The sequence below is a fragment of the Helicoverpa zea genome, chromosome 2, assembly GCF_022581195.2.
Source record: "Helicoverpa zea isolate HzStark_Cry1AcR chromosome 2, ilHelZeax1.1, whole genome shotgun sequence".
Taxonomy (NCBI): Eukaryota; Metazoa; Arthropoda; class Insecta; order Lepidoptera; family Noctuidae; genus Helicoverpa; species Helicoverpa zea.
This window is the reverse complement of record NC_061453.1, coordinates 11,225,923-11,241,903: the sequence shown is the minus strand read 5'-3', so window position 1 is coordinate 11,241,903 and position 15,981 is coordinate 11,225,923. Positions and strand designations below refer to the sequence as shown.

The following is a 15,981-nucleotide window of genomic DNA, read 5'->3' as shown; positions in this document are numbered from 1 at the left end:
GTGTAAAACACCAAGATAAATTAGGCACATTTCATACGACTGCATACAAGTTGACCATTTGTGGATTAATCTATACGGGTACTTGTATTGGGTTTGGATAATGATTTTTATTTTGAACATGCGCATTTATATTTTACAGAAATTTTCCATTAAGCAATAAATAATTATTGTGATTTTATATAAATAACGAGCCGTTTTCCCGCGGTTTCACCCGCGTCCCGTGGGAACTGCCCGCACCGGGATAAAATACTACCCCCCATTCAAGTCCTGGCAGGTAATATTAAAGCACTTTATATAGCCTATGTTACTCGCAGATAATATAGCTTTCTAATGGTGAAAGAATATTTAAAATCAGTCCAGTCGTTTTTGAGTTTATCCATTACAACCAAACAAACAAAGTTTTCCTCTTTATAATATTAGTATAGATATAGGTAATTAATGGCGTGTCAAATGCCATAGACAGACGGAGGTTTTTCTCATTTGTGAAATAAGCAGGCATAGTAGGATTTAATTTTTCCAACCATTTAAAAAATAAAATTTCGTAACTCTAACTTATGTAAAAACAAACAACGTCTTGTAACAATAACATTTTGTTACGTTTTATTGCACTAGTTACCTATATCATTCCTCTATGTTACCGATACTTAAACCGTCCATCATTCCCGACAAGGAAAAAGGAGGGTAAGACAAACCAAATCAAACAATGGTTAATCTGCCAGGGTCATTTGGAAGAAGGTATTGTCATTTACGAATCTTTTTGCGACTAAGCCATGCTCGACCAGATTCGCTGACAAATGTCTCGGAAAATGCCCACTTTTACTGGGTACCTACTCATAGGTGACTATCGTTTCTTGTGTCATCGGATTTTGCTTTTCTAAGATATGATAAGATTATGGATACATCTTTAGGTAACGTATGGTTTAACGTGATATCTATTACTTATCAATTTATTTTATTTATTTGTTTAAACATATACACTACCATTACAGTTTTGCCCAATACAATAGCGGTTATTGTTATTTATATTCGAAATGCAAATGTCACTGTCCAGCTTTCACACCAACTGAATCGATTGAAATGTTTGGTACACGGACCCTGAAAAAGGATGGCACGCGGGTAAAACCACATAAGAAAGCTAGCAGAAACATCTTCATAAAAAAAATATGGCAATTTGTTCATTGTAAAATTTTCGAGATATCTTCCTACGTGTTAAGCTATTTAACAACCACCTAAACTCTATAGAACAAATTGAAGCAATTTCCTTCAAACTCAGTAAACCCACTTTGATCTACCGCGTGAAAACAAGAACTCACTTGAATTCTTTGATAATCAAAGTCTTTGATTGAACTTAAAAAGAGCAAAGAAAAGTTTAAAGTACCTCCTCGCCTTTGCTCAACCCAGTTTAGATGTTTTTAATTAGAGTACTCCTACACTGCAAACTTTTAGTCGGCCGATAGTTTTATTGGGCTCATAAATCAGTATGAAGATGAATGGTAGTATGCACGTTGCAAAGATCAGGTATTTGCCCGGTATCGACTCAAAACTTTGATTTGAAACAATATTTTATTTAAAAATATTTTTTGCTAAGTATTGCTCGTCAACTGTCGGCCGACTGTTTAGTCTGCGGTTTGTGGAGTACTCTTAATTTTGTAGGAATGTTTAGCTTAGTTAATTCGACATTACGTACTTATTCGAGCAATTACGTTGAAGAAGAATTTTTAGTACAGAATATTTCATTTCCCCTGAAATATGGGCTGGCAATTATTTTTCTTTAATTGTACAGAATAAATAGTGAAAAGAATTTAATTTGTCCAGATTTGTTTCGTGAGAAATACTTAATAAGGGCGGAAATTAAAACAGTAAATGTAATTAAACAGAAACAATATAAAAAAAAAGAATAATTAAACAACTACTTTTTCTGGTTCATTAAAACAATGTTTTATATATTTATATACTTGCCTTATCTGGAATCGAATTCGCAAACTTATACTTGACAGGCAATTGCAAATAATTATTCAAATAAAAAATATAATTAAAGTAATTGTTATTATTGTTTTTACACTGATTTCTCGAAAATATGTGTCTATGGAACTTCTTGCCGATTCTTCTCTATGAAACCCACTTCTTGGAACCGTAGAACTTGCTTGACATTTCAAAAGAGCTTTTATATTCCTATTTTGCATTAAAAAAATACTATCAAGATTGATTATCTTAAGTTAAGTGCTAAAATAGAGTATAGCTACCTAAATATATGCAAGATCCCTAAATATATCCACTGTGGGAACCCTATTGATCCAGTAATGATAGACTCACTCACAGTTGCCACATCTGCCTTAATTGAAGGATTTAAAGTGTGGGAGTAGCGTGTGGAACGCCACTGGGTTAAATAAACCTTTGTACGCATTTTAATCAGCTTTCAACGGGTATTTCAGTACTAAAATAATCGGAATTACAATGGTTTGGAAACTTGTGTCTTTGGTAGACTGGATTAAAATTAGTCAAAAATATAGGCTTGAAAGAAATGAAACAAATGTCGAACTTAAAAAAAATATTTTGCCAAAGTCACTAATTTATATTTGTAATTGGAATAACATAATCTTGGCCATTAGATAACTTGGCTATGAACATACTACTGACCCACCTAATTTTAATCTATTTATCATAAATCACAAATTTATGCTACCCCCGTTTAATATCTCCCCAACATTATCTTGCATTTAATATCATATCAATAACCCCTTTGAAAACCAGCTCCTCAACCAACTATCAAAACATTAAATCAATACCAAGAAATCAAGAAGCAAATTCTTCATCACCCCCAAAAAATATTTGTGCCCTTAACAGAGGGATCAAACACAAACTGGTTTATTCATACTCCAGTTGTTCATTATGATCGATGGTACAGCCAGGCCTCTTCGTAAGCCGTTTGGCAGGCAGCCAGGGTGAATTAGAGGTGAAATATACGGGAAAATGTTGGGAACGGGCGCGCTATTTAGGAATTATGTGTTATAGTTCGGCCATTCAGAGAATGCGTTCCTGACACGTCGCGATTGAACTGACGACGTAATAACATTCATTGATTATTGATATAATAATGTTGTTTTAATGCTCCTCAATTGTTAAAACGGTAAACAACCAGCAAAAATATTTTTATCGTAACTGCAACGCCATTGCAAAGTTACGTCGTCAGTTCAATCGCGACGTGTCAGGAACGCATTCTCTGAATGGCCGAACTATAATTGTCTACATTACAAATTCGTTGAGAAAGAAGTCAGAGTTCCTGTTCCAGCCTCTCAAGCCAGAGTGTGAACTGAGCCTAGTATACTTTTTGACTATGGATATAATAAAATATCTCAACATAAAAAGTTTGTAATTCCGTGCATTTGCAAGGTACTTGGTATTTAATTCCCATGCCTTCGCTCTATGCGAAGAGGTTTGTCCTGTAGTATCAAAAGAACCTTAAATGAATGTGATTCAAAATTATGCCGTGAATAAAACTTTTTAAAAGATATCGTGCCAGCTTAGCGTTTCATCAAAAATCCTCTACCCGTATGTTTCCACAACACTCCCACTAATAAACTGTAATGGGAAACAAACTAAGGAAATAAACCATACTTATTATCTCATTTGCAGTTAAATGTATATTAACATACACTTACTAATTCAAATGATAGAACTCATAAAAATAACCGCAAAGAGAAAGAAAAGAAAACCAGAGATGAGGCAAATATACCCTATTTATAATAATAAACTTTATTCGTTATATCTCTTATTCTCTTTTGTTTCTCATGAATGATAAGAAGTGCAGTGATAATAATCAAAATGGTAAATAATAAAGTTTATACAAACAGCTTGCATAAAAATAAGTTATTGAATAAACTTAGCCAGAAATTGCTACATGTGGGGTTCGTCCATGCTATATTGACGTAAAGAAAATGTCCCAATAGTTTAAAAGTTCGTAAATTGTTAAAACGTGGTATTGTGAAAGAGTTTACCTGGATAAATATAGTTTGTGTGACCCGGGGATAATGAAGCTTTCCAACAATAAACATATTTTTAAAATTGATTCAGATACAAAAAAAAATCTTCTTTAAAAATATATAGATTACATTTTATGAATCACTTTGAACAATACAAACAAAAGCCACAATAATGCCAACCAAAGCGAAACATCAACTAGACAAAATCTTGATCTACCAACTCCCTACGGATCAAAGCATGCATCTCCATCCATTTACTACATTTGGATTTATTCCAAGACTTATATTAAAAGAACACGATATTCATGGAACAGGTTCGAATATTCGATCCCATTCCTCAGGGATTAGGTGTTCAAAAGAACCCTTATCTAAACGAGTTTAAAAAATGGATGGGATTGAATCTAGGTATAATAATCTTCCAAGCCAATGAGCAAGATCGGTATCGGAGGGAACCGTATCGATATACGTTACTACGAAACTATGAAGAATAGAGGGTCTTAAAATAACCTATATCCTAGTTTATGAAGCAATCGTTTCTAGGAAAAATGGTGCAGCTTCAAAGTATGATAGAACATTACTAAACTGATGTGGAAGTAGCTTCAAGATTCAAGTTCTTTTGCAGGAGATAAATATTTCATTAAACTTTAAATTAAGGACAAAGTATTCACAAGCAACATAATCATCATCATTGATTTCCAGAAGATGATGATGATATCCTCCGATATAGATATAGCCGAACTTTTCAGAAGAACCGATTGTTAATATTCTACGTCCAGAGCCTACCCTTGACCAACTTCTGTGCATATTATGACCACCTTGTTGGCAACCGTCCTGTTGCATTTTCTACTCTAGTCTCAAACTCTATGTCATTGAGATGAATCCAACCCAGTGATTTGACTACCTCACCGATTTTATTCCTATTCAAGCTCCCAAAATTCTGCTGAAACCATTTTCAGAAAACCTAACGAACCATATAAAATCGAATAGGTAATACATATTGGTCTCACGTCACATTCATTAAGCTTTACATAAATAACATTCGTTTATGTACCAACGATACCTTTTCACCTATTCGACGATTTTCAATTGAAGATGATGGTATTAAGATTTCGCCATAATGAAATGTCTATTTGACTGAATTTAAGTGAATTACTTAAATGGATTTCTGTGGCCTGGAAATGGACGGTTTCTATAATTTCATTCAGATAAATTACTTGATTTTTTGTGAGTGTATTATTTTGATGATATCATTGAATTCAGGCTCACCTGACCTTTTAATATTGAACTTGTTACTTAAAGGGCGTTTCAGGTGTACCTATTTTCGAACCTTTATGTACTAAGATCTTTGTTAATATCTTGCGCAAAGTTAGTTCCAGAAATTATTTATTTATTTGGATTTTCAACAAGAAATACACATTACAGACAAGTTTTAGCCCACCAAAAACATTAAAGTTATAGTCACAAAATATTGATTTTGTGACTATAACTTTCAATCGTTTTGTTCACATTGCAATAATATTGACTTGGCCATGAGCACAAGTTAAAAGTCGCTCCTTGAAATAATGTGTAAATACCATTGAATTGATAAATTCTATATGGACACGTATTTGTTTTATTACGTAACAATAAAACAAATACATTTTGTACATAAATAAATAACGAAGTTATCAATGCAGTCAAAATTCATACACAATGTTCTTGAAAAATCGCAAATATAAATTTGTTTCCTATTTTTTTTATTAAGTTTTAAGGTTTTTATAATTTTTCCTTTATTATGTAGCGAATAACCTATCTTCGTGCCAAATTTGAAGGTTCTAAGTTTGCTAAAAGTACCTTAGACTTTTGATGATCGGTCAGTGAGTCAGTGACAAAATGGTGTAACTTTGATCGCTCGTAACTCGTAAATTATTTATTCAAATGTCTTGTAATTTTGAGACCGAGCTTGTTCTAATACTTACTCTTGGTCATCGAAAACCTAAACTCCTAGCTTTGTTCACATGGAAGATACAGGGGAAATAGCCGCGAAACGCTTCTAGAAAAGATGGTACGGCCGTGCCCGCTTTGCTCGAGTCTTGGCTGGGGCACTGCCGTGCCCTCAGATGAACAAATATTATCTTTTCTTGTGTTTCCTTAATTATATTAAATCACAGCATGCATCAAATTATAATAATACGGGGAAGCAACATTAAATTATGATACAACTGACCCCCTTAAAAACCCACAATATCTAACCTTTCTACTCCAAAATCCTACTATAGTTCAAAACCTTCCAATCACACAATGACCCGCAACAAACTAGCGATCCACAAGGCCATTATAGTAAACAAGATCATAACAAATTGCTGCTATAAACCCAGCCAAATGTTAGCTGTAAATATCGATACATGAAATGGCGGCCACGTTATAATCGATCGTAAAAGCTCTAATGTAATTGTTTGTCCGGACTCATAACCGACATTGGCCTTAGTTCTCTATGTCTCGATTTATGATCTGCCATCGATAAACGCCTCGTTGATTCCAAAATTGTCGATTTTAGCTTTTGTCGTGTTGTATTGTGTTTAGTTTTTATGTGTTGCTTTTGTTGTAGCAGTTTCTACAAACATGCATTCTATCTAGAATCCGTACATTTTCCATCATTATCCATGATGATAAGACTTTCTTCTACTAGAAAAAACATGACTTAAAAAGTCTTCGCAATAAAAATCTTTCATCAATAAATTCTGCTTGTGCTAACAATTTTATTATAAGAAAAGGATATCATCTGATAAAATAATAATACAATCTGTAGAGACAGTCTCTGAATTGCAAAAATATTTGCAAATATTCATCAGGTATCCCAAAATAACATTTCACGAAGTTCATAATTACACGTCACAGAATCGTCAAGCTAGTTTAGTCTGGTACTAGCGTTAACTGTAACACACATACCGAATCAGATCAAGGAGTAAGAAAAGACGAGCAGACGTGTCATAATGCAGGTAATTCAGGCATCTTCTTCTAGGTCAAATAAGTACCGCAATCATGACTAAAATGATCAGTTACGAGTGAACTAACGAGGCGTTCGGGTTTTTTGAGAACTGTCAACGAGTGATGATATTAAAAAAACAGGCGGATTCCATGGAAAGCGTGTAATAGCCAAAACAGTAACGTTCCTCGTCCTCCGCATTTTGGTGTGCTATCTCCTCATGAAATTTTCCATTATGGCATCTCCGCTAGTCATTTTGTTCTCCATGTACCAAATCCATTACAGCTACATCATGGTTTTGACATGCATCCAGTTTCTCAAAGCTAAGGGCAAGTCTGACTTAGAAGTTTATTGGACAACGGTTACTAGATCAAAGTCTTGCGTGTAAATTGTTTTGGCACGATATATAGTCTAATGGAATTGAGTTATTTCGGAATAATTCAGTTTTCATATTGTGCTAGAATTATTACTTCCTTAGCGTGTTGCTTTTGCGGTTGTAAACAGTTAATGGTGTTTAGGATAATAAACTGGGTATCACGTCGTATGTTTGGATAGTGTATGATTTATGTGGAACGCTCTCAAAAATAGTTTTTGTTGCTTTTTCAGGAATCAGAGAAACGTAATTTATCAACACGATATTGCACAGAAAGTTCATCAACCTACCTCATTCTGTAAAATTTCTTCACTTAAGGCTTTTCAATCTTATTACCATAGAGGACAATTAATGTTCAATTAATGTAGATCGACCTGCTATAATACCATGCTTTCTGAAAAATGATCAAAAACTTATTAGGAATCTCTATAATGTTGAACAAAAATTCCAAGATTTCGAGTACTCTTACTCGAACCTTTCATTGACTAAAATTAAAGCAGTGTCCAAAAGACAGTTGAAAAATTCAACCTCAATTTTTTTTTTCTGGAGAAGTACCTATTACTTCTCCAGAAAAATCCCTCGCAATTTTACCAGCTTGGCGCATATCGTAGTCTTCCAAGAAAATGCAGCATTTTTTCAACATTTCTGTACGACCTTTACTAAGATCCATGTCTTTTGAATGCAGAAATTATTGACGATATTTACTTGAAAAAGTATGTACCTACGTCAAACTAAACAAGCAACGAAACAATGACGCTGAAATCTTTTGGCTGTTCGGCTAAAGTTGTAGCTTCATGAGACACTTGAACATTAGTTTTCTGAGTTTCAATAACCAAAGCAAGTAACACATCGTGTAATTAGTTAAAGAAGGTAGTCCAGGTTATGTTGGTTTCGTGCGTTTTGCGGTCATTCTGAAACCTCAAACTAGATAAGGATGGTACAATGTTGCGTGGATGTGGTTAAGTGTTACCAAGTTGCGATAACTTGAGTGATCTCCCTTTCCTACATTTTGGTCCTATTTTCTTACTTTTGAAAAAAAATCTAGTGCCAAAACGGTCAACGTTTTGGCACTAGATTTTTTTTCATAACTAAAAGACAAATTTCTTTACTGTTACTACAAAGTTCTTACTGATGTTTTTAAGTTTACACTTTGTTGGCAGGCAATGCGGCGGTTACGACAACGGTCCAACTCAAGGCATGCGGCGGGTTGGAGTGAGGAGTTCTCCAGATTTATCACCTAATAGAACTGTCTCGAGACAGCTCACTTGGAGAATCACTAGCGCTACCAGGTATGACATATTACTATTTAACAATAGCTTGAAAATGAGAGTAATATTCGAAGTAAGAGTACGAGGACACCACTAACTTTTAGTTGGCCGATAGTGGGGTAACAACGATCAGATATCAGATTGTCCGTTATCAGATAGACTAAAAAGTTCATTTGAATTTACGATATCCTAAAAACAAAAAACAACCAAAGGGGAAACAATCCGCCAACTGTTTAGTCTGCAGTACGCGCGTAGGCTAACTGATATCATTCGTAGATGTTTTTTTTTTGTTTTTTGCGTAGGTCGATAAAAGTATACTTGCACTGTATTCTCATACTCGAGAATAAAAATACCCTGAAGCTACTTTTAACGGTTATCGCCAAAAATAACAAATCTACATAACCCTCGTATCGAAATCAGCATCTTTTCTCACACATATTTCTGTCAGGCCCGAAATAGCCAAAAATATGAATAACAAGCAGCCCTTTTCGGCCTTTGGCCTACGGATTTAATAAAACTTAGATTTGTCACATAGTAAATTCAATAAAATTGGACTTCAACCCTCTTATTATAAAAACTGCCGCAAGTAGTGGTTTAAACCAGACTGAAGACGTCTTGGTTTGTTACGGTACTTACGATAGTCTTTACATTCTTATTACAAAACGTAGACTAAGAGAAGACTGTTTGGTACTTCGATTTGTCTGTGGTTGAAATAATATCCACAGATTATAAGCAACAAATATTTAAATCATTCGTTCCATCGTTCCGAATTCTATGCGCCGTTCCTTTTTACATTATTTTTAACCCCCGACGCAAAAACGACGGGGTGTTATAAGTTTGACGTGTCTGTGTGTGTGTGTGTGTGTGTATGTGGCATCGTAGCTCCCAAACGGATGATCCGATTGTAATGCGGTTTTTTTTGTTTAAAAGGAGTGTCATTCGGGAGTGTTCTTAGCTATGTTTGGTGGAAATCGGTTCAGGTCTTCAAGGTCATCAGCTCGTTTGTTAGGTGTGAGAAGAATGTTACACGCTCAGTTTACTTGCAAGCATGTGTGGGATCTGAAATTTGAAACACTCATGTCTTCTGGAACCACCGAGCTGGTGTGCTGTTAGGGCACGAAGGTAGGAGACGTAACCCTGAACTGCCTTTTAGTAAACCCATCGAGTTTGGGCTCGTTGAATTTGTCTTGACTAGTTCTCTTCAATTGACGAGAACCTGATACTGGAAATGGGATGTGGCGGATGAAACCCTGGAATGCCGGAATGAAACGGATAAACCGATTTATATCTTCGCTGAAAATCTAGAATGACCAAAGGTTTATGTTTCCTCAATCTGTGCAATTCTCCCAGAGCCAGTATGTTATGAGGATTGTTAAACAGCATCCTTTGTCCGAGATCGCATAGAGCGACCCCATCTTAAAATAAAAGAAATTAACTGAAAGAAGAAAAAATTAAGGAGCTCCTTCAAAAAGCATGAAATAAAATTAAATTATAAATTTAAAAAAACCCCCGACCCAAAAAAAGTACGCAATTAGTATGACAAAAGGTTAAAAACGCTAAACCCTATAAAAAGCAAAAAATAACTTTTAACACTACGTAAGTACCAACTAAAGCATGTCAGACTAAACTAAATTTTGACGTGTCGGGGGACCGCTTTTTACCTTCAAAAACACTTACATAAATCAAATGATACCTACCTAATTACAACATTCGTATAAAACAAAATTATATACACAGTTATAAGTAGTATATACTTAATTACTTCTAATGTTAGGCTAATAAATTAGAGCGGTCCCCCGACACGACAAAATTTAGTTTAGTCTGACATGCTTTAGTTGGTACTTACGTAGTGTTAAAAGTTATTTTTTGCTTTTTATAGGGTTTAGCGTTTTTAACCTTTTGTCATACTAATTGCGTACTTTTTTTGGGTCGGGGGTTTTTTTAAATTTATAATTTTAATAAGTGTATTTTGATGAAAAATAAATAACTATGATAATAAAAAAAATATCTCTGCTGTGGAGAATATTATTTTTTATTATTTAAAGGTAATTTTATATTTCTAGTATCTTTTAACGATATATACGATCCAATTATTGTCTTTTAAACAATTATCGAGTTTGCGCGTATAACGGAACGTCAGCGCGCGTATCCGATATACCGAGTTGTTTTGTTTTTAGGTTAGAAATAACTTGAATTATTTTCATCCCGATTTATATGATGAAATAAGACGTTATGCATCTAATTAGAACCTCTTCAAAATTAAATGCACAATAACTTACACACAGAATATCGTATGCATTAAATTAGCAAAAGAAAATGAAACAACATAAAAGTAGAAAATTATATTTTATTCCGATGTCTATTTATAAAGTCAAACGCACTGATACATGTTGGAAACTGTTCTTCATCACACAATCTGGTTCCTTTTCTCATCTAGGCATTTTTGTACATTTTAGCTAGCTTCCAGTCTTTTACAAACATTGCATATTACTGGCAGAAATACGGCGTGCAAACCGCCAACATAGTCTTGAATCTGTAAATTAACAGTAGACTGTATGATAATCTGATATATTTTCCCAGTTTCATCAAAATCCATGTGGTAGTTTATGCGTGGAACATAAACAAACATCCATAATAAAAACTTCGACACTTATATAATTAATAGGATGTTTTGGCAACCTACTTGCACCGTAAAGGCTACTTACCTTATGGCGAGCCCAGTTGAGCATCATAGAATCATCATGGATTATCATCATGCATTCAATTGACTATTATTTCGAAAAACGTAAATCGATATTTATATCGAAAATTGTCGTCAGATAATTTGAAGAGATTTTGTCGATGTCGGATGCTGTTGGGTCTCCGGACACTCTCAATAGTATTCTAACACATCCAAGTATTCCACATCACACATATTTATATCCACTTTCATTTTTTTCATCACAAAACAAATAACCTCAAAAGTAAATAATGTCGGAATTTGACGTTTGTCGACGTTTGTCAGTTAAACTAGGGGGCTCGATGGTTTATCTTTTGTACTACAGATAGTAATAGGACTTGCGATAAACTGCGTTTTGTAATAACGTTTTTTCAAGGTCGTACTTAACGCTGGATTAAAGGTAGTACAAAAGCCGATACTTATTTGATACCGCGTTTTATAATAAGAGGGCAAAAGACCGGAATGTTACCGAGCTTTGAACACCGATCATAAAATACCTAACTAAAAACGTTCGTAAAATTTTGTCGTATTGGTAGCTCTATCCGATAGTTTGATCTGTGACCACAGAACTGGGAACCTTATTGTACTGCACTCCACAAATTAATTGAATAAATTGATTGCGTGTTTATTTCAATTTAATTGGACCGTGTTATTATGAGAGCAAATACTGGTTGTGAACCTTCATTATTGCGTAGATAGAGGATATGTCCCATTAACAATAGATATAGAAATGGTTCCATTTTTTGACAGGAAAGTTAAGTAACTATGTATTACCTCCGTTCTTCTCATCTCTTTAAACATAGCCACCTTTTAGACCCAATTGATAAAATTATCCGCCATACCCTCAGCTCCATTCTCAATGTGGCCCTGGACGACCGAGCCTGGCAACAAGCCACATTACCCATCCGGATGGGAGGTCTCGGCGTCCGCAAAATTACCAGTATTAGTTTACCGGTATTCATATCCTCGGTTCACGGCACTGAGAAATTAGCCAGAAATATTCTTACTCCAACACTGGCTGATTTCGAGGTGCCGTATTTAGCTGAGGCTATGGATGCATGGAAAATTACTTGCCCGAACGAAAATTTACCCAGCAACCCGTCTTCCCAAAGACAGTGGGATGAGCCGCTCTACAGAGTAACCCGGAATAGTTTAATAGAAACGGCAATTACTCCTGCGGAGCGAGCGCGCCTACTGGCTGTGGGTAGATGGGAGTCGGGGCTTTGGCTTCAGGCACTACCGTCGTCAAACATTGGCACCATGTTTGACGATACAACTTTCCGCCTCGCTACCTGTTTACGTATAGGAGCACCGAGCTGCTCCCCTCATCGCTGCCACTGTGGTGAGGCTGTCACCAGCCTCGGACACCACGGCCTGTCGTGCAGCCTTAGTGCGGGCCGTATTGCGCGGCATGCAAACATCAATGACATTATACGTCGGGCTCTTGTTGCCGTCGGGGTACCAGCTGTATTAGAACCAAACGGCTTGGCACGCGACGACGGTAAGAGACCAGACGGCATATCGTTATTCCCTTGGAAGATGGGTAGGCCTTTAGTATGGGACGCAACCTGTGTCGATACTCTTGCGCCATCACACCTTCCAAGTTCTGCGTGCTGTGCTGCTGCTGCCGCTGCGGCTGCGGAGAACCTCAAGTGGCGGAAATATAGTGGCCTTGTCGGAAACTATGTTTTCGAACCGTTTGGGGTTGAAACCCTCGGGTCGTGGGGTCCGAATGCCCACATTCTATTTAAAGATCTCTCTAGGCGGCTGGTTGACGCTTCGCGTGACCAGAAGGCTGGCTATTACCTCGGACAAAGAATCAGCATGGCGATCCAACGAAGTAATGCTGCCAGCCTCTTGGGCACGCTCCCAGTTGACAGCGATGGGGACGAATTTTTTGACGCTTTTTAGTTGTTTGTTTTACTAGGATAGTTTTTGATATTTATTGTAAATATGTATTGTAAATATCTATGTAAATAAAAGCTATAAATGTTTTTTTTTTTTTTTTAAGTAACTATGCATTTACACATAATATTAAAAAAAAAACTAAATCTATATTTACATTAAAAAAAAAACTTAAAACTAATAAAGGGCGTCGAAATATTCGTCCTCATCGCTGTCAACCGGCAGTGTAACCAAAAGACTGTGCATTTTACGTAGAACCTATTGAATGGTTTTGTGCCAAATCTAATTTAAAAATAGGAACTATTTAGTGCAGTAAGCTTTTGTTGAGCGGTTTTCAAAAAAAATATCATGGACCTAAAATTATTGGTTATTAGGAAAATTGCCCATAAACAAACTTATTATATACTACCAACTGATGTCAATAACCTCTTCCCATAAATCAAGAGTAAGTTACGTGAAAGCTAGTTCAAATAAAGGTTGGCATGAGTAATTTTCACTTTCCATATGGTTTTCCCATACGAAAATTACGTTCCCATGCCCGAAATAGTTATGAAGTGAACCGTGGCCCTTAATCACGGTTTCGACAGCCGGTAGTGGGTCGTGTTTTACTAAATTAAGTTTAGCAAAGTCATAAGGGAAATGGTTATTTGAAATACCGTGTAATTTTGGGTGTGAAGTGGTGGATTTAGGTGGTGAAATATTATAGTTCGGCCATTCAGAGAATGCGTTCCTGACACGTCGCGATTGAACTGACGACGTAACTTTGCAATGGCGTTGCAGTTACGATAAAAATATTTTTGCTGGTTGTTTACCGTTTTAACAATTGAGGAGCATTAAAACAACATTATTATATCAATAATCAATGAATGTTATTACGTCGTCAGTTCAATCGCGACGTGTCAGGAACGCATTCTCTGAATGGCCGAACTATAAGTACCTATTTGCTCAAAAAATAATTTTGAAATTGGCTCCGTATAAATTATGTTTCAATCGCTGACTGGATACTGCAACTGCATGCAAGGGATCGATAGGATAAAAAAATCTGCAGTAAAAATATTCATCAGGTGGTCAGAAAGAATAGTTTTGTTCAGATATATAAATATTTAAAAACTTTTCCGCCGTTCAGTCGAGTTTCATTTGTTTGTCACAGTGGGTGAGTGTAACAGCGCTTTGACACCAGCGGATTTTATGCGCAACAAAAAACCTGTCGCGTCGTTTCACATAATGTCATCGTTTGAATCGGTAGTTGTCAATTGTTTGAACTGCGACCATACTTGCTTCTTCCATTAGTAAAATACAAAGCTGTATGTAACTATGCCATGGAATCTAATGTTACTAATTTAATCATCTTCCTAAGATCCTAGAGTTATGAAATTTTACAGTAAATTGTAATTATGGTACAGTCGAACCGATCTGATGATGGAGTCGGAAGATATGAACTGGAACTTCATGATGGAATATCGTGTTATATCTGTGTTTGAACTTGTTTGAAAAGTCTTGAAGACAACATTGACCATTTTTACATATTTTTAAGCATGTTTTTATATAATTTTTAAACTATTTTCTACCAGAGCACAACGCAACAAAGTGGGGATGAGCGTCTCCCACCCCCAGCTGTCGTACATGAACGGCTGCGGAGGTACCGGGTCTTCAGGGTCCAGGCGTGGACGTGACGTGGCCACGCAGACTCCTCCCAGCATAGCTGCTGAGACGAGGAGAGCGAGGCTGAGGCCGCTGAAGCTCACGCTGGCTGCTCCTAACGCTTTGACTCTTAGGTAAGGTAGCGATCTACATTTGAGGTTTGGTTTTGTGTGGGGTCTAAGTATACCACCAGATTAGTTTTTATAGCTATTTGTCATGTTTGACTTGATGTTCTGATGTTATTCAAGACCCATCAAATGTCATTATTCTACATTAGACGAAAATAAATAATAACGATATAATCTAGGTATAACGTAGGTACCGGAGGCATTTTCTTTAAAAAATACAATCACAATTAACTAAGTGCCGATCTTATGTATAAGATTCATATTTTTAGACGCTAACATGGTGGGATAGTACTGTTTGTGTGCATCTGATCCATCAGAAACAAAAACTATTCCGAATATAAAAATTATTATAATCTTCTGCCCTTTGTAAAATAGAAAAGCGAATACCTCCACTAGCCAAGCCATTTGATCATTCGCCTGCTTGGTGCATCAAATTGCCTTCACAGAATTAATAATCCCTGTTTGCCCTGCAAAAGCTTTCATTACTAATTAGTGCAGTACAAACAATAACAAGCTTGAAGGCTTTTCGACTAAATATCTGATTCCATTTGCAATCCCCGTAACATGATATTGGCCATCGGAAATACGGCTGGTGGATGCGGTAATGGTATCGCAAAGTACAACGCATAATGGTACTTGTGGGTTTTGTTTTCGGAATTCGTTAAGTGATTTATGACTATTATGACTACAACAATAAATACTTGTAAATACTTGTATAAAGTGAACTACCAATAGTTTCGTAATGATTTGAATTTTTTTCAAGTAAAGGTGAACTTAATTACCCTAAACTGGACGCAAAGCCAGACTCCGGGGTTCTGGATGAGATGTTCAAATCAAAACCAGAAACTCAATTTTAATGCGGCAGTGATGAGGTCCAGTGACAATGTTGTTAAATCGAACCAAAAAAAAATTATTCTGTAGTGTCGAAAAATCTAAATAACATAAATATTTTAACTATCCCAATATCCAATAAATAACTTAACGCAATCGGTTATAACCTAG

The 15,981-nt window shown here is 35.9% G+C and overlaps 1 protein-coding gene and 1 long non-coding RNA gene across 2 annotated transcripts in view; one reads left to right on the top strand and one right to left on the bottom strand.

The window, feature by feature from the left end:
- The window catches only part of LOC124641330 (5-hydroxytryptamine receptor 2B), a 111,947-nt gene that overhangs the window by 68,424 nt on the left and 27,542 nt on the right, over positions 1–15,981 (top strand). Inside the window, exons 6-7 of the mRNA XM_047179394.1 lie at positions 8,479–8,607; positions 14,782–14,985. Of these exons, the coding sequence (XP_047035350.1) occupies positions 8,479–8,607; positions 14,782–14,985 (333 nt within the window). The remainder of the gene's footprint in view (positions 1–8,478; positions 8,608–14,781; positions 14,986–15,981) is intronic.
- LOC124641352 lies at positions 10,918–11,481 on the bottom strand. Its single transcript, XR_006985670.1, has 2 exons — positions 11,292–11,481; positions 10,918–11,119 (listed from the first exon to the last, which is right to left on the bottom strand). It is a non-coding gene; the product is annotated as an uncharacterized LOC124641352 (long non-coding RNA).